The sequence below is a fragment of the Labeo rohita genome, chromosome 13 (assembly GCF_022985175.1).
Source record: "Labeo rohita strain BAU-BD-2019 chromosome 13, IGBB_LRoh.1.0, whole genome shotgun sequence".
Taxonomy (NCBI): Eukaryota; Metazoa; Chordata; class Actinopteri; order Cypriniformes; family Cyprinidae; genus Labeo; species Labeo rohita.
Window position 1 is genome coordinate 32,147,486 of NC_066881.1, and position 15,073 is coordinate 32,162,558.

The following is a 15,073-nucleotide window of genomic DNA, read 5'->3' on the forward strand; positions in this document are numbered from 1 at the left end:
ATATCCATTAAAATGAAATATTATGCATTTATAATTACAATTATTTTAACATAATATATATATATTTTTTAACAATTTTGAAAACAGTAGTATACAATGTGCATATATATATATATATATATATATATATATATATATATATATATGTAACTGTATAAATGTAGTTTTCGAAATTATATTTAAAAAATCATTTAAAAAAAATCATGTATATTTTTTATAAATTTATATAATTTATATAAATGCTTTCAGAAAAACTTAAAATATTATTTATTTTGTATCATATATTATTTACAGTAAAAAGACAGTAATTTAGTGAATTTTTACAATATTTTTAACATAAGATATCATTTTAACATAATTTTGAAAACAGTAGTATACAGTTTATATACATATATATGTGTGTGTGTTATGTATGTGTATAAGCGTTATGAATATATATATATATACATACACACACACACACACACACATATATAACTATATACGTACTGTTTTTCAAAATTACATTAATATTTTTTAAATAAAAATATTTTATATAGATTTATATAATTTATATGCTTCTAGAAAATATTAAATACAGTAAAAAGACAGTAATTTACAATATTATACAGTATATATATATATATATAATAAAAATAAATAAAATAGAAAATTTACATAAGACCAATTTTTTTATGTATTTTTTAAAAATATTAGAATTTAGCAAATTAATTATAATTAATTATAGGCAAAAAAATTGATGTTCAAATTAAAAAAAATGTAGTCTCTGAATATTATCTACTTTTAAGAGAGAGAATATCGGCCAATACTCATATAGTTACCGATAGAATAACAAATAAAAGCAGAAATGAATAGTTTCCAACAAAATCTTTCCTTTCATAAGTCTTCCGTTCCTCACAAAAGCACGTCTTAGCTTGTCTGCCCAAAGGCAACAATTCCTTTAGTGGGTGTGAAGGTAAAAAATACGTAAAATAGTGCTTGCCTTTACCTATAGAATAAGCATTACTGCCCATTAGTTGTGAACATGTAAGGACTGTTATCCACTAAATCATGAACAGCTTAATCCTGAAAAAACACTCTACCATTAATTTAATAAATAAAGACTTGGTTAGAGTTTGGAGTTGAATAATAGCATGTTAAACTGCTTACAAATCATCCTTGAGACAATCAAAGTACAAACAGACTCCTTTTTAACCACCATTTTCATTACAGATTGCTTAAACAGGCTTTCTTAGTCATTAATTAGCAATCTGTACGGATTTGGCAACACCACGATAGTGGATCCACTGTAAATCTCCAAATCACACCGGAAGCATTTTATAAATATTAAGCACGCCAATTAAACATTAATCTGAGAGTCGGAGTCTCTCTCGTTAGTCACACGATCAATCGAGGTCAGTGTCAGACATGTGATGCTAACAGAAAGTTAACTGGTAGCTACTTGTATCTTGCTTCATAATGAGAAAAATGTGTGTTTGGTTTCTCTAAGAATAATAACGGCTAACGAACAGAGGCCTGTGCTGTGTTATGAATGATTGATTGTACATTGCGCCCGCACAAGTCACAGGTTATTAATTAGACATAATGAGATTGTAAGCGTATAAGAAGATTAGCTTCCAGTCACAATGATTTACAAGTGAAAAAGATGCAGGATTATACTTTGAATTAATTAGAGACTACAAAAACTATAATACAAAAATATATCAATAAATGAGAAACAAGAAACATTTTGGCCACATTCACACTGTAAACTTGTGGAGTAACAACTGCAATTGAATACAGAAGTGAAATCCCTAAATTATGGTTTTGTAAGTGTCTCACATGTTTAGTATCCACTACTTTAAACCAAAGAAATATTACAGCAACCAAAGACTTGTTACGTTCAGTGATTTTAACTAAACAAACATCGAGTTTTGTTTACGTTTGGAAGGTTGAAGGGTTGCCATGTCCACTTATTATTATTAAGCGTCTTTGGGTTTGTTGTTTGGGCTCGGCTCATAAAACAATCCAGTTTATTGAGTTATTAAAGCAGGCACATCGCTATATCACGGTATGTGGCTTATTCCCAAGATAACCCATTTCAATTTGAGTTTATTATGGGCTTGTTTTTATTTGGTGCTTTTTTCAACAAGATCTGGCAACACTGATGAGCCAAAGCATACACTGTGGTTTCTTGCAGAAAAGACTCAACTCTGATATGTGCTTGGTTCAGTTTGTGGCCTTTCTGAACAAGGTGAATTTGAAGATTAGAATAACGCAAAACTCCATTTAATTCAGTTTGTCAGTGTCTTTATGTGAATGTTTAGAAAAGTGAAATGAAATGCTCACTTGTCTCTGGAGAACTCCCAGCGCGGGTCCTCAGGGAGGTCGTACTCTGGGATGGGGTCGTCGTGGGCGGAGCTACGGCGAGTGGTGATTCTGACCAATGGCGTGCTAGAGCTCATGGAGGAGCTGGAGTCAGATGACACCTGTAAGGGAAAAGATGGATGGCTGATCACCTGAGTCTTGAAGACAGCACCAAACACTATTAACACCTATGTGTGTGTGTGTGTATGTGCCTTAAGCAGATTAATATTATTAATATAGGAAGCTGTGACTTACATGATACAATTAATAGCACAAAATCTGAAGTTACTGATACCTAAAACCCATGCTTTTTTTTGTAATGCATCATAAATTTGCTCAAAATGTTATGGTTTCAAAGAATGTTTTCAACTTACCACCATATAGCATACCTTCAACCTCTCTCAAAGAAACCTGACATGTTATTCCAAAAATTACAACAAAGGCAATGCTACAAAACTTACATTAGTATTTAATCTAGAATAACACAACAGTTATATATTCACAACAGTTATATAACCTCAGTTTCAATTATTTTTACATAATGCATGATAATGCATTTTAATCATGTAAAAGTCAACATGTTATACCAACAATTCAGATTATATTTAAAGATATATTTGCATATAATGCAAAATCATTAAAAATCATTATATATAAAATATATACAATAAAATAAATAAACATATTTAAAATGTACAAATATAAATATAAAGAGTCATTATATTTTATCATTATCTCTCAAATATTTGTCTCAACTGTGCTTATACAATAAATGATCTTGAAACATGACTTATTATATCTAAAAAGAAATTTACATTAAAAAATAATTATGATCACATGATTTAAAGAATCATTTATGTCTATAGCACAAATATCCAAGACAAGTTGCCAAAATGCAATACTTTGAACTAAGAGGTTGGTTCGAATCACTAAACTTAAACTTGCCTTAGAAGCTTCCAAAGACAAATCATTCGTATATGTGACCCCGGACCACAAAACCAGTCATAAGTAGCGTGGGTATATTTGTAGCAATAGCCAACAATAAATTGTATGGTTCAGAATTACCAATTTTTCTTTTATGCCAAAAATCATTAGGATATTAAGATCATGTTCCATGAAGATATTTTGTATAAGTCCTACCATAAATATATTAAAACTTAATTTCTGATTAGAAATATGCATTGCTAAGAACGTCATTTGGACAACTTTAAAAGCGTTTTTCTTTTTTTTTGCACCCTCAGATTCCCGATTTTCAGCTAGTTGTATCTCGGCCAAATATTGTCCTGTCCTAACAAACCATACATCCATGAAAAGTGTATTTATTCAAATGATGATGTATAAATCTATTAAATTTTATCAAATTGACCCTTATGACTGGTTTTGTGGTCCAGGGTCACATATTAGTGTGTGTATGTAGGTGTGTATAAGTTTTCTAGAACTCTTTATCTACTTTCTGTTACCTGGCGGCGCAGAGGGATCTGTTTGGTCAGCTTATGCACTGCCGGCTGACTCCCGAAATCAGGCTTTTTAGCCGATGTCTTCATTCGACAAACCACCACGATCACCACCATACAGGCGATGAGAAAGACACCTATGCAGTAGATGGCGATCTCCACATAGTCCGGAGGATATTCCACCTCGGGGGTGTCTGACTCGGCTGTAGAGTAGCAAGAAGGATCGGAAAAAAGAAGTGAGGCGACAAACCTAGAAGGATTTAAGACACTCTTCAAATGAGTGGAGTATTGCACCAGAACCTTAATGTTGGGCACAGCACAGTTTTAAGATGGTTATGAAGGACATTAAGGTTTCAGAGCAAAATGTTCTGCCAGTGATAACAAAACAGCAGAGGAAAAGGTGAAAGTGACTAAATGAACCAACACACACACAAACACACACATTTGACATATTGATCAATTTCAAACTATTCAGTGCTCTACAAACTACTTTCCTTCCAAGGCTGTAGCAATATATATAACTAATAAAGACAGTCTGACCAGTCAGACGGAGATTTTATTTAGATGTTCCTCTTCCTTAGCTCAGGAATCTTTTCATTTAAGTATCAGAGCTATAAAGTGAATTTGACGAGCAGTTCAACATTTGGAGTTCATATTAAGATGCATAAGATTTCTGTCGCTTAGGAGAAAAAAAAAATCTGAGACGTAAGCCTCAATTTGATCTCCGTTTAATAACGGACATATTAAGAAGATCTCCTCAGTGATCTTTCTTTCCACCATAGCATATTTCCTTACGCTCAATGGCCCCTGCGAACATACACATGCTGACAAAATGGTTTACATATGACCACGGTATTGCAGGACTTCCTGACACTTGAGGTCCTTCAGAAATGCACACTTCATGGATACGATCACACACACATACGCACAGACTGACTTCCATCTGTCTGACCGCAGACCAGTAAGTGGTGCCATTTGCGGTCAAAGATTTGGTCTGTTTCCTTGTCAGGAAATGGACTCTTATTAAAATGCAGTGAGGTGCACGCTGTTGCATTATGCATGTTAGCGTACACACAGGATGCTGTTTTGTGCATGACGACAGATAGCCTTTGTGTTTGTAAAACTACACTGAATGCACTAATATTCAGTTAAACCTGTCCAAAATTTAAAAAGTGCACCTAAATCACACTCTAACACACACAGACACAGACACAGAGGTTATGAAATGGCTCTAATAACTAAGAAAGTCCAGCAAGTGAGAGGGTAAGCAAATCTTAAGACTTTCTTCAGAGAACAAAACCGTTATTAGAGCTGAAATGGAAAAAGACTTTAAAAGATATAGGAATAGTTCAGCCAAAAATCAACATTTTATCATCATTAACACCCTCATGTCATTTTAAACCCGTCTGACTTTCTTTCATCAGTGAAACACTGCTCATTGTTGTACAACAGAACCATATGGTGGTCGGCGTCAAGCTTCAAAGTAGTAAAAAAGCAGCAATAAGGTAATTCATATGACTCATGCAATATATTTCAAGTCATATGATAGTTTTGTGCAAAGAACAGACTACAGAACATATTCCCCAATGTCTCTCATTTGTAGTTTCACAATTTTTTTCTTTTGGAGTTCCACAAAAGAAAGTCAGTCATACTTTAAACAACATGAAGGTGAGTAAATAATGACAGAATTGTAATTGTAACAAACTATTGCATCAATACACATCTTTGTTCAAGCATGCAACCAGTAAAATGTTAGTCGGGAAAAGAAAATTGAAAATAACAGGGATCTCGAGACACTTGGGTGCAGTTTTTAGCACAAATTATAATTTCATAAATTTTACCCTTGATGAACAAATTCAGTATGACGCTAAACAATTGAAACAATACAAATTGAAACAATAAAGAACAATATATATATATATATATATATATATATAATATCACTTTATAATAAAAAATATATATATTTATTTTATTAAAATAAAATTACAGAAACTCAAATTAAATAAAAAACAGAAAATACATTAAACGCAATTTGAAATATTAAATAAATTAAATATTATATATTTATGTTAGAGCTGTCAAACGACTAATCACAATTAATCGTGATTAATCACAGTGCAAAATATTTTTTTTTTGTTTACATAATATATGTAACTGTGTGTACTGTGTATATTTATTATGTATATATAAATACACACATACAGTATGTTTTGAAAATATTTGATTTGATTTGAAATATTTGAAAATATATAAGGTATTTATTTTTCCATGTATATATTTTTATGCATATAATTTATAAATATAAATATATTTAACATAAGACATTTTTCTTAAATATATACATTCATATTTATATGTACATAATAAATATACAGAGCAGTACACACATACAGTGTATTACGTAAACAAAAACTTTTATTTTGAATGCGATTAATCACAATTAATCGCGATTAATCGTTTGACAGCACTGATTTATGTATTAAATAAATACATTTCTATGTTTTTTTTTTTTTTTTTTTTAATTTTAGTGTGCTGACATTATTTTTCAACATTTTTTTGCGAAAATATTCCTGACTATAATAGTGTATCTAGTATAATGCTACTTAAACAAGCACTGCTATGCAACGTCCCAAGTGCCTCTTGTTCCCTCTCAAAGACCATTGGTGCGATATCAACCAACGTGGCTTCGACACAAAGGAAGTGTAGGTACGAAGCAGTAGAGGACGAGTGTATACCTGGAAGTACCGTCAACCAAGCAGTGTGATAGGAGATCCCAATAGAGTTACCCGCCAAGCACGTATACTCGCCCGCATCCTCGAAAGTTACATTAGGCAGGTAGAGCACCTCGATCTCTTTGTCCGTAGTGTTCACACCTGCCGTCTGAGAGAAACAAAGGAGGAAACGCAGGAGAAGAAGAAGTTGGAAGATGGAAGAAAGAAAAGAAACAAATCAGACCCATAATACCAAGAAGAGAAAAGGAGATGTTCAATGTTGTATTTCCCATCTACGCATTACAGAGATGGTAGATGTTCCACTTTGGGAGAGAAGATCGTCAAATACGAAGGACAGGATAAAATCGCCATAAACGTAGATCTAAATAAAGACCCAAACCTCTGTACCCAACACAGGTGAACCCACCAGATCCTCAAGGGTTCATGCAAACACAAGAACATGGAAAACAAGCCGCTGCCTTTTCGATAAGTGATAAATGAAAGGGGAGAAAGTAGGAGGGAAACGTGACACAGAACAGAACAGGAAGGTAGTGGCAAGGACAGACCAAAGGCTTGTTTCCATGGCTGATTGGGCACCAAGAAAGATCCACCAAAAAAAAAAAAGAAAAACACCAGACTACACCACAACGGCTCAGCGAAAATCCCAGGATCACCACGACGACAAAAAAACAACCCAAAACACCAGCAGAGGGGAAGGGGACGCCGGGACTGACGTCTCGTTCTTATTTTTTACCTGGTAGGACAGTGAGCCAACCGGACTGGCTGACCTGACCGATATAATTGGATACTTGGCACGTGTATTCACCAGAGTCCTTTTCCGTCACGTTGGTGAGCACGAGCACTTCCACGTCCGAGCTGTTTATGCCCGAGCGCTAGGGGGCGCCACAACGAGGGACAAAAACACACATATGGGAGCCTGTTATAATCTCTTGTACTCTTTAGGAGAGCGGAAAACGAGGGACCACCACCCATTACATCGCATAAAATATATCTCCTGCAGGAATGAAGTGTTTCAGCATCTCATTGTTTCTAAAAGAAATCAGCTGCATCAAAACATTCATGCTCCCAAAACGCAAGGATAAAATACATGGAAAAAAGATGTTAACCAATCCTACCTTTAACACCCGGACGTATGGGAGTCCATCAGGACCATAACGGCTGCCGTTTTTCACAATGTGCTGCAGCCACTGGATGTGAGGTTGAGCGTCGCTGTAAACTTTACAGACAAACCTAGCATCCTCTCCGACTTGCACAGTGACGTTGGCCGGAAGGCCTGCCTGAAGAATGGGCCGGTGAGGAGAGCGTTCTGATAGAAAGGAATTAGAATTAACATTATTATATGTGATCCTGGACCACAAAAGCAGTCATAAGTAGCACGGGTATATTTGTAGCAATAGCCAAAAATACATTGTATGGGTCAAAATTAACAATTCTTCTTTTATGCCAAAAATCATTAGGATATTAAGTAAAAGATCATGTCCCATGAAGATATTTTGTCAATTTCCTACCGTAAACATATCTAAACTTCATTTTTGATTAGTAATATGCATTGCTAAGAACTTCATTTGGACAACTTTAAAGGCATTTTCTCAATATTTAGTTTTTTTTGCACCCTCAGATTCCAGATTTTCAAATCGTTGTATCTCGGCCAAATACTGTCCTATCCTAACAAAAACATATTTATCACTTTCAGATGATGTATACATCCCAATTTTAAAAAACTGACCTTTATAACTGATTTTGTGGTTCATGGTCACATATTGATATTTACCAAGGACACTACTGTTTGAGTCGGCAAGTTCTTTTAATGTTTTGAATAAAGTTTTTTGCTCAGCAAGGCTGCATTTATTTAATCAAAAATACAGAAAAATCAAGATTGCAATTTAAAAGAACTCTTTTCTATTTAAATATATTTTAAAATGCAATTTATTCCTGCGATGCAATGCTGAATTTTCAGCATCATTACTCCAGTCTTCAATGTCACATTATCCTTCAGAAATCACTCTAATAGGTTGATTTGCTGCTCAGTTATTGTTATGTTGAAAACAGATGCGAACATACGGTGTTCAGATTACCACGCCTACTGTCCTATTAGGCTGCTGTTAACAAAATAGAGGCTGTTGCGTTATCTCTGCTGATAAAGACTGAACAAACACAGATGAAGAAAGGCAAAGTGGGGGAAAAATAAGACAGATGTACAGTGTCCAACAAATATCAGCTGCAGTTCCTGCAGCGTTGGCGTATCAGGAACCCAATTTTCTTTTTACCCTTAGAAATAATAATACAAAATAAGAATGCTGTGATTTTAGTTTTAGTTTTAGGTATTTTCTATTTTATTTTCAGTTGTTTTTGTAATTTTATACATTTTTATTTTATTTTTTTTTTATTTTAGATATTTTGGTACGTTAAGGTAAACTACCTTATCAGCTAAAATAAAATAATAATAAAATAAAATAAAATAAAATAAAAAGGTTTTGTTTTAGGTAATTTTTGCATTACGGAAAATTAGCTTGGCAGCTAAATAATAAAATAAAATAAAAAAATAAATAAAATAATATTTTTTTAATATTTTATTTTATTTCCGGTCATTTTTATATTATTTCAAGTTACAATTGATTTTTTATTATGATTTTTTTTAAATGATTGAAGTTTTTGTTAAATATAATACCCCTGCTTTGGATGCAGTTAGAACTACTCCAACTGCATCACGTTTTCCAAAAGAAAAGAAAAAAAAAAAAAAAAAAAAATCAGAAACTACACAGACTAAACCACATTACAAGCACACACCTCACTGTCTTCGCAACACAGCATTACTCTCGCCCTGTAATTCTCACACGTCTCCTGGTTACCCCGACATACACAGACATACAAGCATGATGTCACACAGGAGATGTGGAGAGGTCAACCTTCACAGACACGCAGTGAAGGTTTGTGGGGGATGTAAGAGGATTTAAGACTGAGGGGCACCAGAGGGGGCACAAGAAAAGCTCAAAACAATGGTGCAAAGCAGAAAGAGAGAGCAAAAGAAAGAGGGGCTGGGGTCAAGGGATGCAGAGGATAAAGGATGCCCAACAGATGGGCAGTGAAAAGAAAAGACAGACAGATGAAGAAGAACAGATGAGAAACAAAAAGGTACAGAGACAAACTTTGCTGACACACAAAGATCTAAACCTTACAAATTCTCCATGCCATGCAGAAAGTCTTCCTTTGGAGATGCTAGCAAGTGTTTTAGGCTGATTGTGTGTTTGGGGTTGGCTATCAACTACTGGTTCCAATTTTGCAAAATTGGTGACTTTGATAAGACAAGCGAATTTCGATTCTGCTTATCGATTCAAGTGTGTGCATTTTACTGTGATTTTTAACCATTCAAGCACAAGAAGATGCATGAGGAAACTTCATTTTGCACTTTTGCATGCTGATTTTCTCCAACGCATGCACAAGTATAAAAAGCAGCCTTATATAGTGCATACAGTGAATTGAGTTTTCTTTCACATCGTCTTGCGCTTGAACAGATGAATACACAGAATTACGTCCACATATTCTTGGCGGTTTTGTCTTGAGTGAACTCAAGCAGCACTAAGACTAAAAACAAATGTGTAGCAGTATACTGGATCTGTCCATTAGGTCTTAAAGTGTCAGCAACCTAATATCCCTAACATTGTTTGTCCCATTAATGTTAATCAAAGAACAAAAGAAAAAGAAAATCACTCACCCTGGACCACAAAACCAGTCATACAGGTCAATTTTTTGAATTGAGATTTATACATCATCTGAAAGCTGAATAAATAAGCTTTCCATTGATGTATGGTTTGATAGTATAGGACAACTATTTCAAATTACTAATTAAAAAAATCAAGTTTTGATATATTTACGGTAGGAAATTTATAAAATATCTTCATGGAACATGATCTTTACTTAATATTCTAAAGATTTTTGGCATAAAAGAAAATTTGGTAATTTTAACCCATACAATGTATTTTTGTGCTGATTTTTAGGCTGATTTGTTCCAGGTATTCAACTGCAACAGAATGTTTTGCCAAAAAGAGACATAGAATGAATATGTTTGATATCTAAATGTTAACATTTTATACCTTATTTCAAATGGAAACTGGGAATTGTGAAGAATCACAATCTCTAAGCAGAATCAGAACTGCTAAAATACAACAGATACCCAACCCTAATTGTGTCACGTTATCACCTAATATTGCTTACTCAAGCTTGCTAGCCACTACCCTTACCAAACAACTTTCCAACCTACTTTCCAAAAAAACCCAGGTTGAAGGTCAGATCCTCCTCTAAAAAACCCATTGAGTCAGCTAAGTTAAGCCAAGTGCCAGTCGCTCTCCCGCATTCTCCACCAAATCACAATCGATCACTTACATCATTAGCCAGGCATTTACAGGCTGATCTGGCATCCCGAAGCGAGAATGCTGAACTCTGGATAACCTGCTGACTTAGCATACGTGGACCAAAAACAGTCAGGGAGGGGCTGCTTGGGTTGTGGCATGGGATTGGTTGAGAGAGAAATCAGGGTGGAGATGAACTAACTTACTGTGCCAACTAGGTCTGGGTGGTTTGAGCTTTTGCTGTACGTTTATAATGCAGAAGATGTGTTTACATGGCTATCAGTGCAAAGAACTACTACACACGAACAAGCAAGATAAGGAAGAACTTATTAGCAAAAACAACTATATTATCTAAACAGTTACTATGGCTTAAAACTCAGACAGGCCGTGAGTGAAAGTGGATGGTGACGGGGCGTCCTAAACTTGAATGTAATAATGTGTGCACAAATTGGTAGAAAAGGCTATTGTTGGAAATGATCTACAGTAGAAGTTTCAGGAATCTGGCCGACATCCACAATAAACAGCGATAATTAGAGTCTTTTTGGCTCTTTTAAGTGTCAGCGCTTTGTACTTTGTCCAGCTTTGAAATGCAGGCCAGCGCAACTTTCATTGACCTGTTCGAAGGGTCAGCGAGACTCCCATTCCGGCACAGGAAAAGCGTTTTCTCTCTCATCTTGTCATTTTCATAGATTTCCCAGGTAAGCTAGTCTGACGTTAAAGTGAAAAACAACAGCATTATCCTTTCCTCTGCCTCCTTTCTCTCCTGCTTGCTCTGTGATGAGAGTATTAGACTGAGCCAGACACAAAAGGGCTTTACGGCCATGCAATAAAACGGAAAAGAAAAACAGAGACCTTCTGAAAGACTGCTTTTACTTAACCCAGAACAGGGGCCCTAAATAGGGAGCATGTATATGTGTGTGCGTGTGAGCCTAGCGAATGTGCATGTTCATGGGTGTGTGCATGCAAAAATACAGCTTGGTTCTGAGGTTTAGATGGGGCAGGTCTACTCAAAGAGTAAACTAGTGCAGACAGCTGCGAATTAAAGGGACAGGTCACCCGAAAAAATGAAAATTAAGCCTTCCAAGTCTTTTGGAAGGTCTATAGTGTGATAGTCTAGACACGTGCGTAATGCATATAAGAACACCATGTATGGCTTTAAAAGACTTGAAATATTGCTCGCATATCATTTGGAGAGAAAATATTTAAATATTATTAAAGAAATTAATAAAATTTAATTTAGCATTCAATTATATTATGCAATGATATTTCTTGAACAGCCAATCAGCATACTAGAATGATTTCCGAACAACCATGTGACACTGAAGACTGCAGTAATGATGCTGAAAATTCAGCTTTGCATCACAGGAATAAATTACATTTCAAACTTTTTCAAAAAGAAAAAAAATATTTTAAATTGTAATATTTTTTCCTAATGTTATACATATCTATATCACCAGAAATTGCATATTTACACTTAAATCAGTAATATTGCAAAATGTTATTACAATACAATATACTTTAAAATATAATTTATTCCTGTGATGTAAAGCTGAATTTTCATCAGCTGTTACTCCATTTTTAAGTGTCACGTGAATCTTCAGAAATCATTCTAATATGCGGATTTATTATTAGAATTATCAATGTTGGAAACAGTTTTTTCAGGATTCTTTGATCAATAAAAGGTTAAAAAGAACAGCATTGATTTAAAATAGAAAGATTTTCTAACAATATACACTACTGTTCAGTAAGTTTGGGGTCAGTACATTTTTATTCTGAAAGAATAAAAGAAAGAAATTAATACTTTTATTCACCAAGGATGTGTTAAATTAATAAAAAGTGATAGCATAGATTTACATTGTTAGAAAAGATTTATATTTCGAATAAATGCTGTTTTAACTTGTTATTCAAAGAATCCTGAAAAAAAGAATCACAGATTCGAAAAAAATATTTAGCAGCACAAGTGATTCCAACATTGATAATTCTAATAATAAATCAGCATATTAGAATGATTTTTGAAGATTCATGTGACACCTAAAACTGGAGTAACAGCTGAAGAAAATTCAGCTTTGCATCACAGGAATAAATTATATTTTAAAGTATATGAACATAAAAACCATTATTTTATATTGTAATAACATTTTGCAATATTACTGTTTTTTTCTGTATTTTTGAACAAATAAATGCAGTCTTGATGAGCATAAGAGACTTCTTTAAAAAACATTACAAGTCTTAATGATCCCAAAGTTGAGCTGCAGTGTGGATCTATCACTATGTAAATGATTTTTTGAGTGGACGATCTCACTCATTTGCTCTGCTGTTCACTCAAAGATACCCACAACAGTCTTCTATGCCCTGTTTACCTGTCTTTAAATTCTAAACAAGTATCTAAACACATGTAAACAGGACTCACCCACTACATCCAGCGTGTAGGTGTGATTGATGGATCCATAGGCGTTCTCCACCACACAGGTGTAGTTTCCTTTATCAGAGGGAACGACGCTCTCCATGATTAGAGTCCAGTGCTGGAGTCGGAGCTGAACGGGACAAATTAAAAGCAAACTTAACAGAACAGAACACATTCAGATTAGGTCAGTCACTTGTTTATGCAACGTTCCCAGCCTGTGAATCGTGTTTGATTACATAACCAAACACAGGTGGTTGTTTTGGTTTGTTTTCTCAAATTTGTCTCAAACAAAACTCCATGTTTACCATCTATTATCCTCAATTTCACACCTGTGTGTGACGTCTTGCAAAACGAAGGGCAAATTTGACAGCGGCACTGACAGAACAAACAAGCGAGAGAGAAATTGGCTCAGAAGACGAGGGTTTTTCGAGCAAGAGCACCATGGGAAAAGTAATATCGCTGTGCCGACAGACGAGCAAGCTCCCGCCCCCACCCCAGGAATGCAGCTCTCGTGACTGCAGGCCACAAAATCCAGCGTCTCTTCCATGGAGACTTTCGCTACACAAGCCTCGGCCTACTGAGACCCTTCAAATGACGACAAAATCAGGGTTCATCCACCTAAGGCACTTCAGTTGTTGCATTATCCATAATCGTATTTATTTTATGAAACATTTTAAATCTTATTTTGACTAAAAGCTGCCATACAGGCAGAAGTTGGAGACTATTTTCATGAAGATTTGCTTTGTATATTGCAAAATGCAATTATAATCAGGGTTATTTTGGGTATCTAAGACTAAAATCATTAAAAAATACATTTTTATTAAAATATAAATCACAAAATACATGGTAATTAAATAAAATTTAAACAAATAAAATACAAAACATAATAAAAGAAATTAACTTCAAAAACTGAACTGAAATATTATTATTATTAACTGAAATAAAATGTATAAAAACTACTATAAAAAGTACTACTATAAAATAATAAAATGACAAAAACACAACAAAATTACTAAAAAAAAATAACTAAATATATAACTATAACACTAGTTTCTGAGACATTTAATTTATGTTTAAAAAAAACGTTTTATAAGTTATTATTGTCATTATAAAACATTTGCTTTTAAAATTACAATAAATCACAATAAATCATTCACACAAAGATATTTGATTAATAATCAAATATTATCATTAATAAACCAAATGTTTTCGTTAGTTGTTAGTTGTCATTAGTTTTATTAAAATGTTTCATCTGATCATGAAAATCAATGGATTTTTTTTTTTTGTACAGCAGTTGAACATTTTCTTCCTTAAACCTGTAAACAGAAAATTTCCCAAATAAGGTTCTTCAAAAAAATAAAATAAATAAAATAAAATATAAAAATAAACAAAATAAACAAAATGACAAAAACAACAAAATTACTAAAACTTTAAAATTAATGAAAGCAGAAATTATTTTAAAAAATAATAATAATAAAATCTAATTTAGAACTTTAAAAACTCTAGAAGTACCGCAGTGATAATAAATAACACTGGTTATAATCTAATGCTTATGACACATTTAATTTTTTATGTTTAAAAAACAAATATTTTAAGAGTTATTATTGTTATTAAAAAGCATTCATTTTTTAAATTACAATAAATCATTAACACAAGCATATTTGATTAATAATCAAACTTTATCATTAATAAACCAAATGTTTTCATTAGTTGCTAGCTGTTATTAGTTTTATTAAAAAGGTTCATGACCAAAACAATCAATGGAGGGTTTTTTGTTTTTTTGTAAAC

At 33.5% G+C, this 15,073-nt stretch overlaps 1 protein-coding gene across 6 annotated transcripts in view; it reads right to left on the minus strand.

The window, feature by feature from the left end:
• fgfr2 (fibroblast growth factor receptor 2) overlaps positions 1-15,073 on the minus strand; it is a 64,651-nt gene that overhangs the window by 30,070 nt on the left and 19,508 nt on the right. For 3 of the 6 annotated variants that reach the window (XM_051126382.1, XM_051126381.1, XM_051126377.1), the window contains 5 exons: positions 13,292-13,415; positions 7,651-7,841; positions 6,539-6,683; positions 3,800-4,003; positions 2,329-2,467 (listed from right to left, as the gene is read on the minus strand). In XM_051126382.1, the coding sequence (XP_050982339.1) occupies positions 2,329-2,467; positions 3,800-4,003; positions 6,539-6,683; positions 7,651-7,841; positions 13,292-13,415 (803 nt within the window). Of the gene's footprint in view, positions 1-2,328; positions 2,469-3,799; positions 4,004-6,538; positions 6,684-7,268; positions 7,408-7,650; positions 7,842-13,291; positions 13,416-15,073 lie in introns of all 6 variants that reach the window. The other 3 variants (XM_051126380.1, XM_051126379.1, XM_051126378.1) reach the window with 3 other exon arrangements.